The 26,530-nt window shown below is 36.9% G+C and overlaps 2 protein-coding genes across 14 annotated transcripts in view; both read left to right on the top strand.

Moving 5' to 3' along the window:
* The window catches only part of Arms (Ankyrin repeat-rich membrane spanning), a 44,374-nt gene extending 25,032 nt beyond the window's left edge, over positions 1-19,342 (top strand). For 8 of the 13 annotated variants that reach the window (XM_069135818.1, XM_069135817.1, XM_069135819.1 and 5 more), the window contains 24 exons: positions 27-125; positions 295-393; positions 479-676; positions 1,013-1,111; positions 1,202-1,498; positions 1,620-1,995; positions 2,082-2,246; positions 2,334-2,541; positions 2,657-3,079; positions 3,166-3,388; positions 3,475-3,654; positions 4,439-4,898; positions 4,986-5,151; positions 5,318-5,774; positions 5,870-6,043; positions 6,132-6,279; positions 6,424-6,542; positions 6,846-6,960; positions 16,843-17,171; positions 17,360-17,569; positions 17,666-17,840; positions 17,933-18,195; positions 18,314-18,500; positions 18,579-19,342. In XM_069135818.1, the coding sequence (XP_068991919.1) occupies positions 27-125; positions 295-393; positions 479-676; positions 1,013-1,111; positions 1,202-1,498; positions 1,620-1,995; positions 2,082-2,246; positions 2,334-2,541; positions 2,657-3,079; positions 3,166-3,388; positions 3,475-3,654; positions 4,439-4,898; positions 4,986-5,151; positions 5,318-5,774; positions 5,870-6,043; positions 6,132-6,279; positions 6,424-6,542; positions 6,846-6,960; positions 16,843-17,171; positions 17,360-17,569; positions 17,666-17,840; positions 17,933-18,195; positions 18,314-18,500; positions 18,579-18,760 (5,352 nt within the window). In that variant the 3' untranslated portion in view covers positions 18,761-19,342. Of the gene's footprint in view, positions 1-26; positions 126-294; positions 394-478; positions 677-1,012; positions 1,112-1,201; positions 1,499-1,619; positions 1,996-2,081; positions 2,247-2,333; positions 2,542-2,656; positions 3,080-3,165; positions 3,389-3,474; positions 3,655-4,438; positions 4,899-4,985; positions 5,152-5,317; positions 5,775-5,869; positions 6,044-6,131; positions 6,280-6,423; positions 6,543-6,845; positions 6,961-10,009; positions 12,299-16,842; positions 17,172-17,359; positions 17,609-17,665; positions 17,841-17,932; positions 18,196-18,313; positions 18,501-18,578 lie in introns of those variants that run through there. The other 5 variants (XM_069135815.1, XR_011177054.1, XM_069135820.1 and 2 more) reach the window with 5 other exon arrangements.
* Positions 19,343-19,868: 526 nt separating this feature from the next.
* Positions 19,869-26,329, top strand: Madm (MLF1-adaptor molecule). The gene is made up of 11 exons (XM_046622139.2): positions 19,869-20,700; positions 20,845-20,952; positions 21,097-21,321; positions 21,397-21,527; positions 21,627-21,721; positions 22,943-23,026; positions 23,120-23,419; positions 23,497-23,656; positions 23,928-24,114; positions 24,195-24,314; positions 24,458-26,329. The coding sequence occupies exons 1-11, from the start codon at positions 20,572-20,574 to the stop codon at positions 24,740-24,742; spliced, it is 1,824 nt and encodes a 607-aa protein (XP_046478095.1). The 5' UTR covers positions 19,869-20,571; the 3' UTR covers positions 24,743-26,329.
* Positions 26,330-26,530: the final 201 nt, after the last annotated feature.

The following is a 26,530-nucleotide window of genomic DNA, read 5'->3' as shown; positions in this document are numbered from 1 at the left end:
AAAACTTGAAATAAAAATTGTTTCAGAATGGAAGTACGGCACTTATTTATGCCGCATCTAAAGGAAAAATACACTTTGTTCGGGAATTGATCAACCATGGAGCGGACGTCAATGTCGAAGACGGGGTACACTATAAAAACAACATACTATAGTCGGAAAAATTTATTGCTTGACAGTTCTCTGTTCATTAAGCCATTCTAGGCTGTTGCTTGACAATGAATTTTTCTCAAATTATACACCCACAACTTGCAGTTTCAATATTTCTTAACTCTCTCTCTCTCTCAATTCATGTAGGACGATTGGACAGCGTTATTGTGCGCAGCCAAAGAAGGATACACAGATGTATGCCTCGAGCTGCTTGAACATGGTGCCCAATTGGAGCATCGTGATATGGTGAGAAACTTGCGTAACATACCATCGGGTAATTTTGCAAACGAATTGTCTGACTCTGTTGCTAATTCTTATTCACTGGGTACAGGGAGGATGGTCAGCACTCATGTGGGCTACGTACAAAGGCAGATCCGAAACGGTATCACTGCTGTTATCTCGAGGAGCAGACGTCAATGCTCACGGCAATTATCACATATCCTCTTTGTTGTGGGCTGCGGGTCGAGGATACGCAGATATTCTCAAAGACTTGATAGCCCATGGTGCTAAAGTCAACGTCGGTGACAAGGTACGTTTACAGTCGGAACAATCTGTACTGTGTAGTTCAACATGGTGTCCAGTGGTCCTGGAAATATCTTTGAATTTTGCTTGTTCTTAAAAAGTCCTGGAAATATTTTATTTTTAAGGTTTGATGTATGCGAATGATGTATTAATTTATGTTCACCGAGTAACTGTTTTCAAAAAGTGGATTCCCTCTACTTTCGTGTATTTTTATTTTTACCGAATGTCCTTAAATAACCTGGAAATATCTTTGAATTTGTTACGGATTTAATACTGGACACCACGTTAAAACAAAAATACAATGTCAATTACAAATTATTGTTTCTCGAATGCGGATTTTCAGTATGGGACATCGGCCTTGGTTTGGTCATGTCGTAAGGGGAACATAGAGATTGTTGACGCGTTATTGAAGGCCGGAGCAAACGTTGACACTGCTGGCATGGTGAGCCGTAGAAATCGAATGTTGTATCGATGTAAAAATCTAGTATATCGTGCGATGCGTATTGCTAAGGGTGAATCGATCGTGTTCTAGTATTCGTGGACAGCTTTGCTAGTCGCTACTTTGGGAAATCACGTCGACGTTGTCATGCTACTTTTGGAGTATAAACCGAACGTCAACGCGTTGGACAAAGACGGGTGCACAGCTCTGGCTATTGCATGCAGAGAGGGACATCATGAAATAGCCAATGCTCTTGTAATCGCCGGGGCGTATATCAACATACAAGACAGAGCCGGTGACACCAATTTAATTCACGCTGTTAAGGGAGGTCACAGGGGTGTGGTTGAAACTCTTATAAAGAAATACGCCGACGTTGATATAGCTGGAAAGGTAAACAGTCGTTGTGTGTACATCAAAAATCCATATCACGAGGAGTTTTTGTATTTCGAGTGAGAGGAGGAGATTCTTCGGGGTTGGTGTAATATTTGTTTAAATGCTTCTTTTAAACCAGGATAAAAAAACGGCGATTTACATCGCTGTTGAAAAGGGAAATGTTGCGATGGTCAAGTTGTTGTTGACAGCCAATCCTGATCTGGAGATTCCAACGAAGGATGGCGACACTCCGCTACTTCGTGCTGTGAGGTCGCGTAACGCCGAAATTGTTCAACTTCTACTCGACAAGAAAGCAAAGGTTTCGGCGGCCGACAAAAAGGGTGATACCGTGCTTCACATCGCCATGCGGGCCAGGTCGAAAGCTATCGTTGAAATATTATTACGGAATCCTAAGAATAGCCAGCTACTCTACCGGCCAAATCGACAGGGAGAGACACCCTACAATATAGATATCAATCATCCGAAGACGATACTGGGACAAATATTTGGTGCTAGTTCGTATATCAATCGTTGTGATGACACTTTAATGCCACCGTAAATGTGCTTGTATGTGCTATAAACCATCGATTCTTTTTAATAGGACGATTGAACACTAATGAGGACAATGAAAATATGCTTGGATATGATCTGTACAGTAGCGCGTTAGCCGACATTCTCAGTGAACCTTCACTCTCCACACCGATTACTGTCGGTCTCTATGCAAAATGGGGCTCTGGGAAATCATTTTTACTCAACAAGCTTAGAGGTTTGTTATCGTCCAGTACTTGGCAAAATTCGAAACCCGTCGCTTTAGAATATCCGGAGATATTATAATAATTAACTGCCTTTACAGAGGAGATGAAAAATTTTGCACGACAATGGATGGATCCAGTATTCCAGTTTTCGTCATTACTGTTCCTTGTCGTTGTTCACATATCTTTACTAATCGGAGTGATACTGGGCCTTTCCCTTCAATCCTGGATCATTGGACTTGCCATTGGCGTTACTTTTATCGTTGTACTCTACGTGTTCCTGCTTCTTGTTTGGTACGCCAATCAAAGGTAGGTTAATTTTTCACAAATCGTTAGAAAATGTTTGCGTATATTTGAATTGTAAATATTCTGGACCTAAGTTAACAATAGGAATTTTTTGTTTTCGAAAAAAAAAAAAAAACAGATACGACTGGTACTGGCCGTACAATTTCAACGTAGCTCTCACCAGAAAATTGAACAACTTGAAGCTACTGCTTCAAGTTATGTTTTGCCATCCACCCGGTGCTCAAGTTGGCGATTCTCCCAGTGCTCAGCCTACCAAATTTTACTTCACCGATCAAACTCGCGTTGGCACAACTTCGGCGGGTGAAAATGCGGTTGTACAAATGGTCGGATCCTTGTATGACTCGATCGAAAATGATTACGGGTCGCTAGTTACCAGACTTTATAGAGCATTCAGACCAAAAATGGCAAAATCGACATCGTCCTGGAAATGGAGACACGTTTGTTGCTTGCCCTATATTGTGATATTCGAAATTTGCTTCGGCTCGCTTCTGGTCGGAGTCTCGATACTTACCGTCTACCTTATCGAGTTCAAGAATTCTGAGTTGGTATTCGTTATTCATAGAATAAACATTTGATTTTCGTTCGATTCAATCAATCAATTTAGCCATATTGTTCTTACTGTTTCAGCCGTGTTATCGAACAAGTAACCGCTCATGCGATTCTGTTAACAGTTGGGCTGCTGCTTTCCGTTGGCATTATAGCCAACTTGTATACATGGAGCAGGATGCTGCACGCCTTGGTATTTTCTCAAAGAAGGCATTTACAACGGAGTATTTCAAAGCTGGAAACGTTGAAAAGCGAAGGATTTATACAGACTTTACGGTCGGAGGTCAATTTAATGACTGAAATGGTTAGTCGCCATTAATCTGCTGATATTGTTAATTCAAAATGCAACGTGAAGACGGTATAATTACAGCATAATGATATTTATCACAGGTGAAATGTTTGGATAGATTTACTTCACAACAGAGTCGGCTAGTGGTTGTTGTCGATGGGTTGGACAGTTGCGAACAAGACAAAGTACTCCTAGTCCTCGATGCTATTCAAGCGTTATTCAGCGACAATCACTGCCCGTTTATCGTCATCTTAGCCATTGATCCTCACGTCATTGCCAAGGTAACAGGATTTTCTTCACTGAAGTCACAATATTTGAATTCGATCGATCACTTCAAGTCGATTAATAATCGGAAAATTATTTTGCACTGTCATGAAATTATCGAACAATCAGTTTCTCTGTGTTGGTGATTACTTTCTCTTAATGAAAACGTGCATCTTGAGCAAAGTCAGCCTGTTCCCATATCCTATTGAATCTTTGCTTTATTCGTACGTAATGCAAGCCTGTTACAAGAATGAAAAAAAAAAAAAAAAAATAGTGGTATCCCCTCAAAGTACATAAGATTTTAGTCGAGTTATATCAAATAAGATAATTATTGATGCTCACTAATTGATAATTGTCTGTTTTGCATGGGCCAGGTGGCTCGTGACAAGGTTAGTTAGTTATGTCGTATTTAAAAGTCTTGTGTATCGATGTGGTGTTTACATATGTTTAATGTACCTCTTGACATTGTTTTCATTATCATTTACATCGGCGTTGTGATTACACTGTACCTCTTCATCGTAACGCAGGGAACGTAGCGCACCTGAACACCACGAGACAAATACCAGCCCATAATTTTTAGTTGAAATTTCTGTTTTTGCCAAAAAAAAAATTCCCCAATGGTTGAGCGGATCTAGTGGTATTCCGGCGTGGGATCTCCCATTTGTCGTTTGATACTGTAACTCTGTGTAATATGCACGCATATCCCTGCTCTGTATGGATGAACTTACGGTCAACTTTTGGCAAGATAATCTCATTTTTCGATCACTAACTGCAGTCTGCGTTAACTAAATTTTTCCATAGGCGGTGGAAGTGAATAGCAGGAGACTATTTACAGAATCCAATATTGGCGGTCACGACTACCTTCGCAACATGGTTCACCTACCGTTTTACCTTCAAAATAGTGGCTTACGAAAGCTGAAAGTGGCCCAACAGACGGCCCAGTATCACAAAAAGAGTGCTTGGACAGAAGCAGAGGACAGTATTAACTATGCAACAACAAGCGCCATTCATCACTCGGTCTCAAACAGGAGACTCAGCACCGAATCGGGCGTTATGAATAGCACAGAAAAATTGAAACCTCCGAGCAGAAAGAACAGCAGGAAACTCAGGCTGAGCGAATCTGTAGCTAGCAGTATTGGCAGCAACTTGAATAGACTGGGCGGCGCTCATGATTTGAATAAAATGTTGCTCACCGATGATTACTTTAGCGATGTAAATCCTCGTAGTATGAGACGACTTATGAACGTAGTATACGTTACAGGTAGGAGCTCTAGCATTTATCATGATTCGTAAATGTTCAGCGATTGGTCAGAGATTTGAGGGTACGAGCACTACTTTATTATTGCAGGAAGACTGCTGAAAGCATTCCAAATAGATTTTAATTGGTATCATCTGGCCAGTTGGATCAACATCACAGAACAGTGGCCTTTTAGAACTTCTTGGATGATCCTACATTATGATCTCTATGAAGAAACGCTTGACGATTCCACATCCCTCAAAGCTCTGTACGATAAGTAAGTCAATTGTTCCAACGATTCCTCTATTTTATTTATTTACGGAGTGGTCATAAAAGCTGGGTTTCTAAAAAACGTTGTGATTTCGGGCAGTTAAAAATTTTACCCATGACCACCCTGATTTGCGTATATTATTCAAATTTCATTATATCGATACTTTTTGTAGAGTGCGACCTCAGATACCGGTACTAAAAGACGTTCAACCCCTATTGGAGATGGATAGAGACGAGCGAAAACTCGATGTATTTCTTACTTTTCATCGATCTAGTCTTTTGATATCAGATATGAAAATATTCCTTCCGTTTACGATAAATCTCGATCCATATATAAAGAAAAAGATTAAAGAAGAGCAGCAGGTAATCGACGAGGAGAGTATGACTTCTGGTATGTACAAACCAGCCGCGCCATGGAACAATCACGTCAATCATCAGGAACACTGGCCACCCAGTAAAAGCGTGTTAACTAATCGCCAACACAGATCATCCAGAGGAAACAATGAACAACGTCCGTTACAGCCAGGCTGGGTTGCACAATCGGCAATGGATTGGCAGCCTCCACCATGGGTACATTTGCCACCTATGGAACCGGCGCCTAGGCCAATATCTGCAATCACTAGTCTTCCGGTGCGTAAATTATTGAAAAATCTTTCATAAACTGCAGGAGGTCGTCTTGAAATAGGGAGATTATAGTAGTCTTGTAATATATGTTACTCTCACAGCCAGACATTTTGGAAATGAAATTATCGAATCTCTCGGTTAATGGAGTTTGCGATCTCCTTGGCAAAGTAGAAGAACTAAGTCCAGCCCAAGCAGCCCGTTACAAAAATGTCATCAGGGAAAATAATATAAGTGGCCGAGTACTACTTCACTGTGATCTACAAGAGCTGAAAAAAGTAAGATTACTCAACTGAATTCGAACCGTCTTGTGCTTCTCTTCTAATCGAAAATATTTCAATTTAATACTGTTTTCGGTAATTTTAGGTACTTAAAATGGGATTCGGAGATTGGGAACTTTTCCGTATCGTTATTGCGTCTCTTAGGGAAGCGGAACTTTCATCTTTTACAACTCATGAAGAAGGTCCTCGCAGCGTTCGATTTACCGTAGGGTCAGAGCAAATCACACGCAAAGGTTAATACAACGAACGAACTTAATAACAGGTTTTTTTTTTTTTTATCTATTACACTTTGCAGGCAATTCGAATAGCGGTTTCAATTCCCATTATCATTCAGTAAAGATAATTTTTTTTCAACTGAGAACACATTTATGTAATAGAACCAACGCCGCAAAATGTTTCATCGCGACCTGTTGTTGTGGAAAAAGATAAGTCTACATCACGAACCGATGGCTCTTCTAGACGAGATCCGAGCAAGCAATCTGTAATGGAAAAACAGGTGAGAATTGACTGCGAATAAAGCATGTTGCCAAATTTAAATTACTGTGGACTAATGTATAGAAAATATTGACACGCTTTCACATTGGATTTAGTATCAGGTAAGGTGTTGCTTTCTTATGAAAGTTAAATGTACAGTTGATGAAAATTTTATTTTTGAAATTTATAAAGTTTTACAGATGTTTTAATAAATCCGAGAAGAAAAGCAAATAATGAATTATACACCGCGGCTTGCATATTCACTCGCAATGAGTTCGTTATATTGTAAAGCATGTGCGTTACGTGTGCGCGTGTTGTGTGTCAGGTAACCCTTGAGGAACAAATGATCTGCGGAGCCCTGCAGACGTTGAATGAGGAGGCGTGCGAAGATGTGCTAGATGTACCTTCGCCAGCAACAGCTCCAACCGACTCACTTCCAGGTGAGCCTCCCTCCTCTTCTCTTGCACTTAATCTGCCTTTGGTCATTGTTCAGGAACCGTCGAATGATGACGTCAACTCTGAATTAGATATCGACTACAGTTCAGTACTATAATCTAGTCAAAAATGGCTGAGAACACGCTATCCATTCTTGAAATTATTATCAATTTTGATATATAATACACTGTAGGAAGTGTATTTTTGTGGCATAGATATCGTGCAAAGAGCGTGTATTTCTCATCGCGGGTAAACGTATTGCAAATAATTTGTACGTAAGTAGATAAATAAAAAATTTCGGTAATTTTTTAATGAAAGATACGAATCATATCTGTGATGCTATAAAATGAAATGCGGAATACTTACAGTTCACATGAAAGTATAAGTCTGAATGTTGTAGAATAAGGAACAAGTCCAAAGTTTTATATTATTACATCTATGTATAGATGGTAACGGTTGTAAATACAAAGATATTCTGTGGAATTGCAACCATTACTCCTATATGCTTCTCAATCTATCCTCACTTCAATCAAGAGCATGAAAATGGGCTTGTTGAAATATTTTCCAAAATATTTTTTGTTTACGGTACTTGGATATTTCATTAGATTACTCTGTTCATAGATATACTATGTACATATAATACTGCATTTGAACAATTAGTTTAGGCTTGTAGATAAAATCTAGTTTCGGAGAACCTTACAATGGCTGCGAGCCACGACGAATGTTAATTAACGTCATTCCGGCTATCTGGTACTTTGTTAAGTGCCGAGTCTAGTGTGATAATAAATAAAAACCTCTGGTTGTAATTATCACGTTAGGTAAATATCACAATTTATTGTATTACTTTTGTAATATTGTGTAATCAGACGGGACTAATGAAAAGATTTCTCTGTATTTCTTTGAATGGTGAATTAGAAAATTTCAGCTTATTGTTCTCACTTACCTTAGGCAGAGTCCCAACTGTAGTTTAAAGGCGAAACTTGGTTTCTTTTATGTGAATATGATACATATAACGTATCATTTTAACTGTCTGCTCAATTATCGAAACGATCACGATCACGTTCTTATTCTTTTCGTTTTAGAAATAGATTAAAATAATCCAGCTCAGTTTAATCAGCGACTGTATAGTCAAAACGAACACAATTATCATGAATATCATATAGATATAAGTTTACCAACTTGGTCGGTTCTTCACCGGAGCGTTATTAACCAAATACATATATTTAAATAGTAGAAAAAAAAAATTAAAAAAAAAAACAATATTTGTGATCTATTCATATCGGTTCATATTACATTAATTAATTATTAGCTTCATCAGATTAGACAGTATTACTAGCAATATTTGTTAATACAAGAGATTTTCTATTACAGTAGACTTTCGATAATTTCACTCCTACTATATTCTTGACAAGAATTTATGAATATCTCATCAGTAACACTTTCCAATGTCCAATGAGCATGCAGGCTTGGCTTTTCTCTCCTGTTCGTTTCTCTGATGACAGCATGTAATTTTCAAGTATTTTCCCATTAGTCTGACGATTGGGAGTTATCGAGAGTCCACTGCATCGAATTATTCGATTGAAATGGAAGGTAGGAAGTAAGTTTGTATTGGGATTATTTAGATTTAATAGAAAAAAAAAAAAGAAAACCCCACCAAATCTAAAACGTGTAAAGTTAACTATGGTATCGATGAGGACCTGGACAGATCTTGTTTCATGTATCCATACTGTATATAATGCTTGGGCGCGTTTAACGCGTTATTGATTACGCTAATTTCAGATTAATTCGGTTTAAGCAACAGTGTTAATGTAAGACTGAAATACGTGTGTAATATGAGATTGCAGTTGCTCGAAGATAGCGATAAACAATTATTGATAGGTTTCTACCATCTCTTTGGGTATCTATGCTACAGAGAGCTACACTGCTACTTCTAAAGTACGCGATTACAATTGAGAAAAAAAAAAGAGGGGAAAAATCAAAAGTTATTGGCTTGTCTGTATGAGTAAATATACATTATGCTCGTACATAGCTTAACAATAATTCGATTGTGACTCGAACGTGATGCAGTATGGAATAAAATTAATAAAGGTCAACGCTATATATTTTTACCTACGCGTTGCATGAAAATTATTATTATATACAATTGATACAAATTGTTCATGAATAAGTAATTAATATGTGCAAATTGCAATAAAATAAACTTAAAACTGAGTGATGCATGGATTTATTTAGTCGTATATTTCAATTGCGTTTTTTTTTTTTTTTTAATTATGCATGGCTTCCCATCCTTTCACAATAATCCTCTGTATGGAAGAAGAAGAAAAAAATGCGGGTGAAAAGAAGTTTATATTATCTCGACGGTGAAAGATTTTCCGGAGTTAGTTTTACCTATTAATGTACCGCACATTAGTCTTTGAATGTTCGATTTTTCTCTTCTTCTATGCTATAAACCGTGTATCAGGGACATCTGGGTGTAGAGATGGATTCATTTTATTTTGTGTTAACTAAATAATGTATTAACTTCATTTTCTCAAGTATGTACGATCTTTGTATCAATCTGCATATCCTAACACCTACTGCGAGGAAGCTCGGAGTCTGACCACGAACAGTCTAAGTATATGTCGCACCAACTAGAGTTTGTTCAAGTGGCCAAGTCTCAAAGTTTTCCGGAGATATATTTGTACTTTGCTTTAAAGCGCGTGTACTTGGCAAATGCATGTTGTTCTAATACTTAGTATAGCTTAAAGGCCAATAACTTTTCATAGTGTAATTGTATATCGATAACTGAACTTGTTTCTAATATTGGGAAATAACCATGTTTACTGTAAACGTGAATTTCTTTCACATGTGCTCTGTAATGCGAGCAGGTAATCTTTATTTCTTGAAACATGGATACAATGTACCAGAGTTTAGAAAATTACTAAAGATTTTAGATTTATTAATCTCACAATTAGATTGAAATTAGATTTTGATTTTACTTATAATTAGCTGTAAGCTGTAATAGCGGCAAATGAATATCAAGGATCTTCGTGTAGCTGGCAAGAAATGTTTTAGGTGGACGTCGAGGTTCCCTCAGCAGCTCAGCGCCTGATACCGAGTATGTCCTGCTGCAAGCCTCCCCGCTCCTCCACTGGCAACCAGTATTTGGAGACCCCGATACATCGGATGAAAGCTCCCAAGACTCCACTTCGCATCTCCATCGTTCCAACTCGCAACGAAGTATCGCCTCTCAGCGAAGCGTAAGGTCTGTCTGTTCGCAGAGCCACCTGAATTGCAATTACAAGATGAACAATACACGTTCGCGGCCAACGTCTCTCCTCATATCGCCACCTGAATCTCCTCATTTAACGTTCCGGTCAAAATCCGCCGACGAGAGTTCGGCCAAGAGCATCATCCCACTAAAGCCGATATTCTCCGTCTCTTTCAAGACGCATAAATCTGATTCTAAACCGGTAGACGAATCTACCACCGCTACAACCATTTCTATTCCAGTACCAGCGACAAGCCTGGAAAAGCTGGCGAAGCACAAAGACAAACTGATCGGAATCGTGCCTTCGTCTCCCACTGAGGTAGAATTGGATTGCGACGACGAATCCACTCCCTTAGTCTCGGAGTTATCGACGCCTACTCATTCATGCTCCGAAGGTACAAAACATGATTTCAGTCCTGGAGAAAGCAGCGAGGCTTCACCTTCCTCTAATAAAAGTTTACCACACGGAGGCGAGCGTTCTACCGCCGTTGATTATTCTGACTGCATCGCTCTTGTTGTTAGAGAAACTTCTGCAAGGAAATCTTTGTCGCGTCAAAATGCAGAAGATTTAAATGACCCGGAAACTGTTGTTTGACTATCAGTATTTTAGGATCCCATATTTGTACAATTACTGCCTCGTATTAAAAAATGAGCAGATATTAGGTATCTAGGTTTCAATTGGGACGTTTGTACTTATTGAGTTTTATATTATTAATTGCGCCTTGGAATTTTTATCGTAGGATTCTATTTTAATATTGACTTTATAGTATTAAAATCAAGACAGCTCTTTAAACTGTATCTTATAAATGATATTAGGTATATTATTTTAATAACGACTAGGTAGATACATATATATTACGTCAAAGTGGATATTTTTTCTTTTGTTTTTTTCTTTCAGGGGTTAAAAAAACATTTCCTGTAAGATATAAGTAATCTTTTGAGTTACCTGTACTTTCAACTTGAGAGTCTTATGTACATACATATATATTGCATATATTATATTGTTAAAAATATTATAAGCAATACAACCAGTCTATAGATACGTAACTTAATACTATGCATAATTATCACTTTATTTTTCTCGAAAAATATCGTTGGTTAAAACTCATTCCAAAACATTAATCGATCATTAATAATGCGCGATTGATTTCACCAGCAGTAGCAGCAGCAATATTTATTGGTTATTTTTCTTATCTCATAGGTATTTTTATTCTACTTATTACGCTTTATTGTTACACTATAAGCAATTTAAAAACTATTTACAATGTATACGTAATATTGCAACTGCGACTGCTTACCTGTTAGCTGAGTTTATAATTGAGTTTTTAGTTGAGTAAATACCGATTACTCGTGCATTTATCTTGTTACAGATAAACTGTAATGAAAAAAATCATGAAACGCATAGTAATAACACTTGTAACATCCGCATTTGAGGGTATAAATTATGAAAGCTGTAAACAACAAGCTCAATCTTACCAGCAGTATTCACAAGTATCGGTGTGTAAGACGTTGTACTGATTTTTTTTATTTCCTAAAAGTACACCGAGATCGAATCAAATAATTATCGACATTCTACGTTGTACGGTTTATTCGTTTTCGAAAAAGACTAATGGTATTTTTTTCACAGAAGCAATACCGATATTTGTTATGTCTTTGCAGTAATTGAAAAAAAAAAATCATCATCGCGTCTTTTCGATTTTAAATGTTAAATAAGATTTATTAATTTGTGCTTATTGATTTGGGCCGATTTTTCCAGCCACATAGAGTCAATTCTATCAGCCGAATTGATCTTTGTAACTATTTTTTCTTAATAATCAGCTGCTGAAATACTACATTGCGAGTGCGAAGTATACAACTATTCGTCGAAATAATAACTGCGTCGTATCACAACTACTTTGACGAGCAGGGTACATCGTTTAAATGTTTTATTTTTGTTTATTATTCTCTTGGCACAGTTGGACAGTTGCAGCTTATACTTAATTTTCGTACAGGCCTTAAAACTATGACGATCCGACTTAATATTCACAAATATATTAGTTGATAGTGCATGTGTTAATTCATCTCAACAATCAAAATATAGTTTTCCTACCATGTATCGCCGTTGACTACTGCTATCATTAGCCTTGTGACTTGTTATACCTTATTATGTATAAAACGTGAAAAATAGTGAGATTATCTTGTCGAGTATAATGTATATATTTGCGTGCCTTAAATAAAACCTATGGTTGGTTTAACGTACAAATATTTTCACTATTTTTATGGGTATAAAAGCACAGTATCTGCATAACACTACTTACCTATGCAGAAATCCTTACTATACGTTTTTCACGCGTGACGCAGATTTGTGCAAGTTATCAAAACCATCGTGCGACAATTTATCCGCAAAAACTAATATTATTCTTTGCCCGATCGATCCAACTCCCCCCCCGAGTCATCCATAAATATCCATTTTCAGAACTTTTCAAATTCGGAACTTCAACCCCGAGGCTATACATATATGTATAAAAAAATTTTTAAATTATGCGACAATTTGAAAAGCAAAAATAAAAAGAATTTTACTAATCATCGAGCGCTTTTGAATTAACCGCGCCCAAATCACCGCGACTCGACGATCATGTCTCCTCGAACGATTCCGATAATACAAAGACTCGCCGCACACCCAAGGATCACATTCTAATTTACGCATAGTGCACGACTATAACTTGGTCCCATGCTCGAGGCGGGTTTGTGACGTAACCAGTTTACGCTTGGCCGTGATCTCAGTTGGTCGTGAGAAGTTGACGCGTCTTTCGGGGAGCCCTGTAAAGTGAAATTTCACGGACATTTGCAACTCCGTTATCACACGGTAATGTTTATCAACTTGCGTCGAATCGGGGGAAGTTAATCGTATTTTTTTACGAGGGTGTGACCGACGTTTGATCCGTTGTAATCAACCGCAATAAGACGATTTATTTGAATGTATTAGCCGATCAACACGATCCCGGTGAAAAAAAGTTTTATGGAAACCCTGTTACGTACTGTAATTTTTAAGAATGACGAAACACGGATTGAAGTTGATTCAATGTTATACCTAGAATATTTTATTCTTTTATTTTCACGTTGTATAATCAATGATTAGTTGGTTTTTTTTTCAAATCAGAGGACACGTGTGCTTCATATAACAGAAACCGAACACGTGATGAGCTGTATAGTCAGGAATAAATCGTAATTACAATTGTAAAATAAAATCGCCTTGAATGTTTTTTTTTCTCCTTCTTGTACTCAATACGGAAATAATTGACATGTATTTTTTTATTTCAACATGATAAGCACAATTTAGGATTTATGAATTTTTAATCCTACAAAGTCGGTAAAATCAAACTTTTATCCGAATGCTTCTATAATTTGTAAAGAGTTTTATAAAAAAAACAAAAAAACCGATACTTTCAGGAGAAGTCCATAATCTGTCCAACTTTGCATGTGGTAATAAATGAATAAATTACTTTGTTTATTAAATTTTTATCAAATTTGTACTATACGTTTGCCATTGTTTCGAACAAATAGTATTTATAACAAATAGGCCTTTTTAAAATCGTTTTTTCAATGATTAATATGTTTGTTTTAGTCCAAATTTGCGTCATGGATCGAATTAAATTTGCGAAAAGTTGAAACCAACCAATGTTTTGCTAAGATTTCTGTGAATTTTAAAAGTGAACAACATTACGAAACAGCATCCGAATTTTTAAAAGAACAATTCAAAACTTGTGAAACCATACCCGGCATCCAAAAATTTCAGCAAAACTGCGAATTGAGAGTCAGGACTTAACTTTTTGTGTTCAAAAACTAAATCTAGACGCTCTTTGAAACGAAATTTAAAGTTGCTCAGGTAGAAAATTTGAACGATGAATGAAAGATTGCGGTTGGTAGTATAATTGGGTTTATTTGTTGAATTGTAATGTATATTTGAAATTTTTTAATTACATAGCACCAATTTAGTAAGTACTGTTGGTTGGAAAAAATTGAAAGTTTATTTTATAAATAAACAAATTAATTTTCTACATTTATTGCTACGTACAAAGTTTGAGCCTTTATAGACTTTCGCTGAAAATATTTATAATAGTTTTTTTCGATGAAATTTTTCGAAACTAGAAGCATTCGATAAAAGTTAGATTTTTTCAACGCTGAAACTTCGAATATTTATGGATTCAAAATTTTTGCATATCATGTTGAAATAAAATAAAATACCTGTCAATTATTTCTGTATTGAATACAAGAAAAAAATATTCGAAGCGATTTTATTTTTGAATAGTAAATACGGTATCGAATCACGCTCGACGTCAATCTGTTCGCTTATAACTCCAAAACTACCGAACCAATTTTGATTCTTTTTTTTTCTGTGAATAGCTACAGTGTCTGGCTATATGTTTCAGGCTATATGCCATTACAACGACACATTTTGAAGATATAACAATATTTGTGTTAGTGTTACACGGACGATATGAGATGTCGATAGCGATGAAACATCGATCCACAAGATAAGATGGCAATTAGACAGTTCAATGTCATCAGTTACTCTCGTCTGTATATAATTATCATTTGTTATCAAAAACGTTGACTTTCTCACGTATTGACTATCACAAAATTATTTACTACTATCTCGAAGAGCTAGTACGCGATTTATAATCCAGTCTTGAATTCTAGATTAGTGTCAAGCTAATCGGGGATTCAAATTAACATGCAGAAACGCAGCTTCTATTCTAGATCTATTCGCTCGATCAAAGTACGGATAGGTGATAATCCCAATGGAATTTTGAGTTCCAGTTATGTGCTTAAATTCTATTCCCCTCAAGCATAAATATCGTATAATTTATTTACCCACGTGCCTTGAACCTCTGCCATCTGATTAACATTACAAAATGCAGTGTATAAGTAACATATATTTATTTTTGATGGAAGTTAAATGTCTAACCGGTTTATCGTTGTTTCGGTCCAACGATTCTTTATACGTGTCATCATATTAATCCATAATAAATCAGCTCATCATGCTGTGCGAAATGTTCAAAGTATCGGTAAGATAATTGAGAAAAAAAAAAAAAATGTAGATCTACCAAGTAATGCGAATAGTCATCGTAGTGGTGGGGGAACTGATCGTCTCGTAGCATCTCAGAGATTGATCACAAATGTGGTACGAGTAAATCAGTCTTGCGGTGCTCCGATTTCGCGCAGGTTCTACGTAAAAGTTTCTCTCCGATAAATACGCGGCAACTTTGCCGATTTTTCGGGATCTGGCAAAAGCTGCGTTTTTCCTCCTACGGATCGCAATCGAAGCGCAGTCTTTTGCAACGGCTAAATAATATTCATACAAAGGTATAATAATTCAAATATCGATCATCACGCAGCAACTATAAAATCGTCATAGTCGTGCGCACGTGTAGTAAATCTTTGAGTGAGGAGTAGTATAGTTGCTAGTCAACTATTGTACGTATAATTGCAAATCTCTATTGTATGTGAATTTTTTTTTACGACATATTCAGTTTCCATTTATCAGCGACCTGCCGAAGCGTCAATAACTGTGAACCGTCGGATCAGCTATCTTGTCATTGCAAATGACTGTAAGCAATATACGAGTAGCTCTTGGTGTAGAACTTTCACTGGAATCGGTCAGGTCAACGTTTCATAGAAACTATTAACGTGTACGCGTGTATCCGGACACGTTTTATTGTTTAGAGACACATGAATTGATCCCGTTGTTCGTGCTCGTAATGTCTTCTACTCCACTCAACTTATTAACTGTATTAAAACACAATAGCATAAATCAATTAGTCGGGCAGTCCTCGTTTCTATCAGAAACGATTAGGACGTACGATTTAGATGTTATTGCAAATTATATACCGATCGTAAGCGCGGAAACGCACGCGAGAATTTTGCAACGCGTTATATATCATGGGCTGTAGAGTTCAAAGTATCTTTTACGATGTTATTGTAAAATGCATCTTGTTGATAATGCATACCAGTTGGTACTGATACAGGCTTTGTCGTCTCGGCTTTTATCGTATGTACAATTATTTGCAGTACGGTATAAATTGACCGTCAAAAATCTTCAAGTATTTCGCAAAACAACAACATGATCTACAAAGCTGTGTAAAGTATAATCATTTATACTTGTTGCGTAGATTCTAAACTGCGATCGTTGTCTTTGCCTTGGATTTCATCCGCGGATATTTTCAAATCCTTCTTGTCGTAAAAATATTATATTTTTTAATGTTCGTCGAGACATTGAAAACTTTTGAGCATATCCTGTTGCGACTTGGCTTAAAAATATCGTTACATTTCCAAAACTATTGGTATTGTTGTAACGAAATCTACAGAAAAAAAAATCAAAATCGTCTCAGTAGTTCTGATGATATAAGGGAACGTACGGACAGGCATACAGAGAAACGTCGAGTTCTATATGTGTAGAGAAAACGATGTTTCCGCTATATTTTAATTCTTATTTATTCAAAGTCACGGACGATGACTCGGACGCTTTAACGGACATATGAAAAGTCCAATATGTACTCCGTATTAACGACCGGCTATACTTTTAACGCCAAGTCTTTGGAGATTATACCTATTTTCTGGTTAGGCGTAAGTATCTACTTCTAAATTATATCTACAGAGAGAATCATGGAGATACGAATGATTCTGGGACTTTTCCTGATGATCACTGCGGCGTCGGGATGGAACGTTACGTTTGAATCGCAGACGGTGACGGTTCACATGCACGAGACACTTTCCGTGGCATTCACCGCCAACGTAACAGAGGCCGACGTTGCAAACGGGACCGTCGTCGTCTCGACGACGAGAGAATCCGTAGCAAGCGTTGATGATTTGCCGGTGTTGGATTCGAGCACGGTGAACGATTTGGTTTGGAGTAGCAACCTTGTCGTGTCCGGTAACTTTCTCGGCAATGCCGACATCCTTCTGTCCATCGTATCTCCCGACCAGGTATAAATATATATATATGTATACATATCTTATACAGTTATTACTAGAAAAACTATAATATGGAAAATAGAAATTGCATTTTCTGGCTTCAAACATCATACTTTACGTAGAAAACCAAATAAGGAATGAAAATTATTTAAATGAAAAGTATGTAATTGCATGAAATTAAATTTTTACATTGATTTTAGGAGAACAAGACCTCGGACGCCCTGTCGGTGATCGTTATTCGAGAAGAGCGTATCATCGATACACTTTTCACAGTATTCGTTGCCGTCATGGTCTCAATAATGTACATCAACTTTGGCGCTGCCATGGACTGGCCACTCTGCAAACGTACCTTGAAGCGACCGATCGGTCCGACGATCGGGTTCGTTTGCCAGTTTGTCTGGATGCCGCTGGTAAAATAACTATATTCACTGATCGATGTGTTAGTTTGGGTAAACTATATCATTATCTGTATCAGTGATAATCACCTGTATTATACCAATTCACAGCTGAGTTACGGCATTGGATTAGTCCTGTTTCCAGACGATCCTGAACTGCGGTTGGGGATGTTTTTCGCCGGGGTGAGTCCTGCCGGAGGTGCATCTAATATTTGGACAGTAATTTTGGGCGGCAATCTCAATTTATCTGTAACAATGACCACCATCAGTACATTGGCAGCGTTTGGTGAGTTTTCCGACTCGCTTTTGTATGTACTGCGATATGATCTTTACAAAAATCGTTCGGAGAATATTAATCAAATCATGTGTGATTCGTAGGCATGATGCCGCTGTGGATCTTCACCCTTGGGAGTACGATTTTCAACAGTGCAAACCTCGGGGTTCCGTACTCGAGGATAGCAATGTTCGCAGTTGGTCTTGTCATTCCATTGGGTATCGGATTCCTGATTCAGAAAAAACTGCCAAGGGTCTCAAGGATACTAGTAAGAATACTGAAGCCGTTGTGCAGTCTGCTGATCATTGCTATCATCGTATTCGCCATTATTACCAATCTGTATCTCTTTCAACTGTTTTCGTGGAGGGTAATTACACAATTTTTACTTCCAAATAGCACCGTCAAAAATAATTGCCATATTACTCTAACCCTAGATTTAGAATTTCCCAAGAATTACTCAACATGCTGATCAAATTACTTTTCAGATCATTGTTGCCGGTATTGGATTACCCTGGCTGGGGTATTTGTTTGGGTATTTGCTCGCTCTTGTTCTGAGGCAACCGGGCCCTGATGTAACGGCAATCTCCGTGGAAACCGGAGTTCAAAACACCGGAATCTCGATATTTCTACTCAGATTCTCGTTGCCGCAACCAGCTGCTGATTTGACCACCAGTAAGAATATACCTATTCTTGTATAAGCTATCATCTCTATTTCGAAGAATTATTTCAACAATTTCGTTTACTTTGCAGTTGCTCCAGTATCAGTTGCGATAATGACGCCAATTCCATTGACTATTCTTTGGATCGTGAAACTGATTATGGATCGACGGAAAAAATCGATCGCTGCTTCAGCTGAGAAACTTCAAGGGTCTACAGAGCCGATACCAACCGTATCTGCATCTACTAAAACGGACAACACCGAAAATCCTTGATTTGTACCTTCCCGTTTTAGTTTTTTGTAATCACGTTGCTACGCGCCACATCGTAACAATATTTTGAATTCTGTACATTCATTTGCCTTATCTTATGAAAGGCTGGTATAGTATCACGCATTTAATGTCTATTGATTTTCTATACAATTTTCAATCCACCGACACGTCGCGTACTTATCATTACTGAACATACCTACTGTTTTCCTTATTTTACCAAAGTTTGGTACGATACTGAATAGTTTAACACAAATTGAGAACAAATAGTACTCTTTATAGTAGATTTATACACATCTTGATTACTTAAAAAAATCCAGTCAGCAATTTACGAGCGAATAAATTTCGCGCAATATGAGAATTTAATCGGTATTTTATTTTTCCTGTAGAGTTATTTAGGCGACCAATTTTTCTAGTGATTCATTGCTTACTATTTTATAGTTACCATGAGGTAAAGAGTCACAAACTATGATGTATTATTATGATATAAAAAAAAAAACCTGGGACCTGGTCTTTGCAACTCTCGGATCAAAGTGTTCAGGTTGCGACTGAGGGGTAACCATCCCCATAACTTATATAACGTGTAACGCTAGACTATAGAAGAAGGAAAAGAAGTTCTAGGTTTGTGTAACCTTTCAATCAATTCCAGAACTAACATAATTACCAGAATGTACACCCACACACTCACTGTGCTGTGCCTTAATAACTTATTGTTAGCTAATACAGCTATGCTGTGTATTGTACATTCGTAAACGTCTTGTTATACGTATAATAAGATATTGTTATTAATGTTTACTCATATATAAGATGTATATACTAAACGTTGATATTTTTTTTATTCAGAATATACAGTTCAAAAGAGAGACAACATTTTAAATACTCATCGTTCTTATATCGACAATTTTCATCGACTTGAATTACGCATACACGCATGACCATTGGAAAGTATTGGTATTATTAATGTCCATGACGATGTTGGACATCATTGGATTAATCCGTCTCAAACGAGTAAAACAATTACAAAGGATAAAAAAAATCTGAAAAAGGAGAAATCTAAAACCTTTAAAAAAAGTGATACCTGGAAATTTAGAAAAATTTTTCGGGCACCGATCGTTGCATGTTCGGCCCTGTAAAAGTATTAGGCGATAGATGAATCGAATAGTTAGACGTGAGTTAGACAAGGAATGAATGAATGTATTCAAACTCCCCGATTTTCCCGCGAGAGGCAGTCGCTGCCGGTGGGCGCGGCGTTACTGTCGTGCTCAGACTTGTATTAAGCTTTTGGTAACCGAAGATAGAGTGAGATGATATTACAGCGCAATGGCAATGAGGAGTGTATAGTGTGTGTAATAATTCTCTCCCTTTCACGTCACACGGGTTTTAATTTGAAACCAGTGATCTCGATGGATGATATTTCGGTTATGAATTGTGCCGGAAACGGTTCGCCGAGTACCAGCGAATAAATTGTGTCGCTGCCGGATCGCGTAGTGCAGTAAATAATAATAGACATAATACGTTAAAATTGGGATCGGTCGTGCTGCATGTGTCACTCTAGTAGAGGAGGAGGCGTATACAATATATAAATACATTTAAATAAAAGATAATAATTTTATACTCAACCTCCCTCAATCCCCCTCTCGACTTCCCCTCCCTTCAACGACGTTTTCTACTCCATCAACATATTAATAATACATACTTCTTTCGCAGTGATCAAATGTTACTCTAAATATCAATATAATATTATTATGGTATTTAACTCAGTGACTCAGTTCTGCAGCTTTCAAGTTTTCAACGTGCCGTCATAATTGTTGTATGTAATGCCTGGGAGTCGATCCAGCACAGACCCAGAGCACAAGTCACCGCGGGAAAGTGGCGAAGATTCTGAGGATGAGAGTGAAATCCTCGAGGAAAGTCCCTGCGGACGCTGGCTCAAGAGGCGAGAAGAGGTAACTAATTCCAGTCGTCATTTTCACCTCATACGTGGTTGACAAAAATGATCGTATATATCTTATTTAGGCTTGCTTTTCGCCTTATTCTTTATGCCACAACAACTCGACCCACTGAATCCATCTGTTGATTTTTCTTTACAGGTCTACGTACCTACTAAATCTGCTCTAGCCGAAGGGTCCAACTTTGCAGGATCAGCTCGGAGCAACGCCACGGAAAACGACAAGAATCTCTCAAACCCCGATATGGAAGTGAGAATTTCTCCAGATTTCACCTCACTTTGCTAAGATAATAACTCTGTGTTTCTTAGGTTTAATAGTTATTGTCCGGGGACAGTTCCAAGGTTTATGATCGATTCGTGTTCTTCCAATCTAATCGAGTGGTATTTTTTTCAGGCTGAAAAGAGGGATTTGCCGGGTATTGATTGTGCCTACCTTGCTATGGACACAGAGGAAGGTGTCGAGGTTGTTTGGAACGAGGTACAGTTTTCCGAGCGCAAGAATTTCAAAGCACAAGAGGAGAAAATTCAACTTGTGTTTGAAAATTTGACTCAACTAGAGCATCCCAATATAGTGAAATTTCATAGATATTGGACAGATACTCACAATGACAAGCCACGAGTAAGTCGTTGGTTTATTATTTGAACAAAATAATTATATGTCTGCCAGATAAAAAGCTCATTTTTTATTTCTTAGGTAATATTCATAACTGAATACATGTCGTCGGGATCGTTGAAGCAGTTCCTCAAAAGGACGAAACGTAACGTTAAAAAATTACCACTGCAGGCTTGGAAACGATGGTGTACACAAATTCTTTCAGCGTTAAGGTATGTCACGAAGTTATTAAATAATAGGACAATCTTTTAAATTTTCCCCTGCTTTAATCTGTCCCAATTCGTAATACAATGATCAAATTCCTGTTTCAGTTACCTGCATTCTTGCTCACCTCCTATTATTCATGGAAATCTTACCTGTGATACTATTTTTATTCAGCACAATGGCCTAGTTAAAATTGGTTCAGGTAAGCAGTAATATTGAAAGCGTATAAGGCGGATGACGTTACGTACTTATTACTGACCGGTTGTTCTGTCTTTAATGCTAATACGCAGAATACACATAGTTTTAATGGATGTCTAATTGTGCTTGATGGCTTTGCTCGTTTGCAAAAATCATCAATGGATTATTTAAGCAAGCAACTTGTTTTCAGCTGATTCTTTACAATCAGCACATAGCCGTTTTGATAAATGAAATAATATTTAATCGAAACAGGAAACAATGACATTGAAACGTGAGTAGAGAAATTAGAAATCTCCACAATTATAATTGCATAGTTGGAGAATACCAATGATGTCACTACTAAATACTATTGTAAACGAAATGGGAACTATGTAAGGTTTTTGCTAGCAGTAGATAGGACAGAACGTATTCTAAATTTAGATGTACACAGAAGTTAGACAAAAAGATTGTGTTATTCTAATGTTCCTTTTGAACTAGGAGTAACTTGAGTCCTCATTTTTAATTGTAGCAAATAGCCTCTAATCTAGATAATGAAAAAAAACAGCAATGCCTTCAACAAGAGAGACGAGGGTACAAACGTACTTTCACCGTATCTACCGGAGAAATTAAATTTTCGACATCTACAACCTATCAATTGGCCTCATAACTTGCCACAGGTGGCGAAGTGGTAAAACTTCTCAACTTGGCAGATTATCACCTATCGCCAGCTAAGTAAATTAGGCACAGAGGTAAACAATATTATTATTATGCATAATTTATTAATTATAGAAAGTATACTTTTCAAGTACTTCTTTCACACTCAGTTACGATGCTAAGTGTAATCTTATTTTTAAAAAAGAACCACTATTTCGTCCTGAGAATAGACGGGAAAAAATTAATGAAGAACATGTTATCTGTGTGTCAGGATATACTTCAGAACCGAATGAAATGAGGGCTCAATTTACACTTGTAATTATCTTATTATCGATTATATCAATGATTCTTTAAGTACTTCTATGAAAAAAAAATTTCGTGGGTATGAAAGGATCAACTGACAAACTACAGTAATTACATAAAAATCTTGAAATATGTGACAGACGGAAAAATTTTCCCACCATATAATAGATATTATTCCAATGTTTCATGGGAAAAGTCTTCTGTACTGCCTGTACTTTTTTTTCAACTTTTTTTCACGTTTTTAAACCATGTTCTGGCAAACTAAAAGTGAATTTCTTTGACATTACAGTGGCGCCTGATGCTATTCATCATCACGTAAAAACCTGCAGGGCAAATACGAAGAATATGCATTTTGTTGCACCAGAATACGGAAGTAAGTTCCATTTAGTATCAGCCAAAGACTTTGGACCCGTAAGAGAGGAAATGCTTGTCCAATTGTTGATGATATATTTTTCTTTCTTTCTAGTTTTATCCTTAGGCTCGTTAACTCCGGCTATTGATATTTATTCCTTTGGAATGTGTGCATTGGAAATGGCAGCGCTAGAAATTCAAGGAAACGGCGATACTGGTACCGTAGTTACGGACGAAAATATCAATAAAACCATAGAATCGTTAGATGACAGCCAGCAGAAGGATTTCATTCATAAATGTCTTCAAGTAAATCCCATCTGTCGGCCTAGCGCCAGAGAACTTTTATTTCATCCTCTACTTTTCGAGGTTCACACCCTGAAGCTGTTGGCGGCACACGCTTTGGTTAATTCAGCCAGTAAGTATATCGTGCCTTTGTCTAGTATTGTTGGTCTTTATCCAAATACCACAACAGATATTTTCTTTCATTTTTAGCAAATATATCAGAGACAATAACAGATGAGGTGCTACAAAGGCTGTACGGACCTGACACAGTCGTTGCTGAAGTACGTTATGCAGATCGTTCTCCGTACCAAATTCGTTCAAGTGATATTCAAGTTGCTGAAAAATTAGAGAAATTCGTCGAAGATGTAAAGTAAGTTTTGGATTAGACTCGCTCTCTATATAGTCACATTTAAAATGATTGTCCTAACGTATTATATGTCTATCGATAGTCTGCACATGTGCAATTTTTCTGCTGTCTTACCAATTTCTTTCTAATATTATATCGCCTTTTAATTTCTTTGTAGATGCATCTAATACTTGCTAATAATTGATCTCGTTTAAGGGTATGAAAATATTCAACTTTGAATACTCGTGCTGTTCTGAATATCGAAAATAATCATCTCCTCTCGATTAACATTCAGGTATGGAATATACCCGTTAACTGCATTTATGGCTAAGTTACCGCCTCCGGTTCGACCTCGTGCCATATCCCCAGAAGTAACGGAATCTGTCAAGTCTGTAACACCTGAACCACTTGACTTTGAATCTCGGAGAGTTGTAAATATGATGTGCAACGTCAAGCCTAGAGAAGAGAGCCGTGAACTTCTTGTAAGTCTTTGTTAAATTTGTTACTTCGATTCATATTCATTTCTCAAAGCTGTTGTTACACTATTGTTCATTCGTTTCAGATGACGATACTTTTGCGAATGGATGATAAAATGAACAGGCAACTCACATGTCCTATAACGCAAATCGACACGTCGATGCTTCTCGCACAAGAACTCGTACATTTTGGGTTTATCAACGAGGTAAGTGCGGACCGATAAAGCTAGAGAGAAAAAAATCGTATACAAGGTGTAGGAACAACGAAAGGTGTACTGTCCCTACAAAATATTGGCAGGAAATTCATATAATGCAATAAAATTTGTACAATTGTACGTATTTATTTCAGAACGATCGTGATAAGATAGGAAATCTAATCGAAGAGGCATTAAGAAGTTGTTTCAACAAGCAAATGATGAATCCTGGAATGGTATCCTTGACAAATCTTCCAACGCAAACGACACTGTTACTCTCCGGGCCTGAATTTCCGTGTTTGCAACATTTAGATAATAATTCCTCTGTCGCTGGTGTTGCAACAGCGAGTGGCGGTGAGAATTTGATTGGAAATTCGTATAAAAAAGGAACAGAAAGTAGGGAAGCAGAATCATCAATAATCGCCGACAGCGGTAGTTAACCATCGAGAGGATTTGTGATAATTCAGTTCAATGTGCCACCTTGCACATTTTATATATAGACTGGCTATGTATTTTTATATTTAAGTAAATATGACAGAAAGTGGAATAATGAGGGAGGTGAGCTTGGAAGGAGAGGGGAGGAGGAATCGAGTCGTGGCTTTCAAAAAAGCATAACCGTGATGATAAACATGCACATTTTAACCGAATATTTCACGGTACGATATGACAGTGAGTGAACTCAATTTCAGGGTCGAAATATTTGGTAAGACGAATAAAGTAAATTTTATTTAATAAATCATATTAGAAATGGTCATATTGTATTATCGCTGAAATATTAGTGAGACAAATTTTATAACATTCTTAGGGTCTATAACTCTCTCTTTGAAAAAGAAAAAAGAAAAAAGAAAAAAAAAAATACTTTACAAACTCTCAGTTATGACGGCGCCGCAAAATGATAAGTGTATTAATTCTTTGATATTACTACATGAATTTTTTTCGTTTTCTTTGCAAGGAGACGTTTTACCTTCTGTTAGTCCCGCTTTTGCTACATACATAATATTAATATGCTTAGAGACGCATTTTGATAATTTTTTACTTTCTCCCCAAAGACGTACGCGAGGAAAGTAAAAATAGAAGAAAAATTATTTCTTATTTTCAACTCTGGAACTTAATTTCGCTTTCAGATAAATTTTCTCGTGTACATACAATGTATTTCTTTCTTTTTTCATAATTAGCAATTTGTAAAATTCTAAATTATTTTACGCACTTCGAGAGATTTCACTTTGTTAATTCAGCATTTTTGCCCCTGAATAATACTCGTTCGTGTACGCAATTGATACCATTTCTGTTATTTTTTGATTTTTTGTTTCTACTAGTGTTGACAATTGAAAAAGAAAAAAACCCATAAGAGACCGTGTATCTTGATATTTGAATCAATAGGCATTATTTTTATATATACAATGAAAATTCGAATAAACCACTTAATTTAATAATAAATAATTTAGAGAAAAAACACGTACCGCGAACAGAGAGCTAAAAATTACAAACGCATTTTTTGATGACAGAATCGTGTGTTTTTCTTTTCTTTTCTAATTATTTTTTACCTATTAGTCTGTGCGATCATTTTAAATATCACCAACATCTGTTGAGCAGCTCCGCATCCGCCATCGATATGTCCTACCATGAAATAAAATATGTACCTACCTAGCTGCGTGATACCTTGTACGCAAAATTGAGTAACAGATTGCGTTAATAAAAGTAAGATAAATTATAAATATCGAACGCTCGAATGCTCGGAAACTTTGTTACAGATTATTGCATATTTCTTGTGAAAATCAATTAAATATCTCGATTCTCGTACCACCATCACTACTACTACTACTACTACTACTACTACTGCTACTACTACCTACTACTACTACAACTACTGCTACTCGCGGAATAATAAAGCTGCGCCACTTTGCGCAATTGTTTATAGCAGCGGTATAATGCCAAATTTGTTCGTTGTACCTATTAAGTGTAATAATCGTAGTATGTATAAAATGTAGTAGGTCTCTGAATCACCAATAAAACAAATATTTACAAATTTTTATGCATTCGAGGTACAAATGATTTATTGTATGTATGTATACGTTGCCAATGTGTCTTATTTTTCGAAAAAAGAATTTTCCATACGCACGTACCAACTGTCGCATTTGATTAAACCAGAATTTTTCATTGAAAAAACAAACCTTCCGAGAATGTTTTGTAAACGTGTACGTATGTAACATGCATAATAATTATTTTTC

This window comes from Neodiprion pinetum, chromosome 4 (assembly GCF_021155775.2).
Source record: "Neodiprion pinetum isolate iyNeoPine1 chromosome 4, iyNeoPine1.2, whole genome shotgun sequence".
NCBI classification, from domain to species: Eukaryota; Metazoa; Arthropoda; class Insecta; order Hymenoptera; family Diprionidae; genus Neodiprion; species Neodiprion pinetum.
Note: the sequence above shows the minus strand (reverse complement) of the source record. Positions and strands in the feature narration are given on the sequence as shown.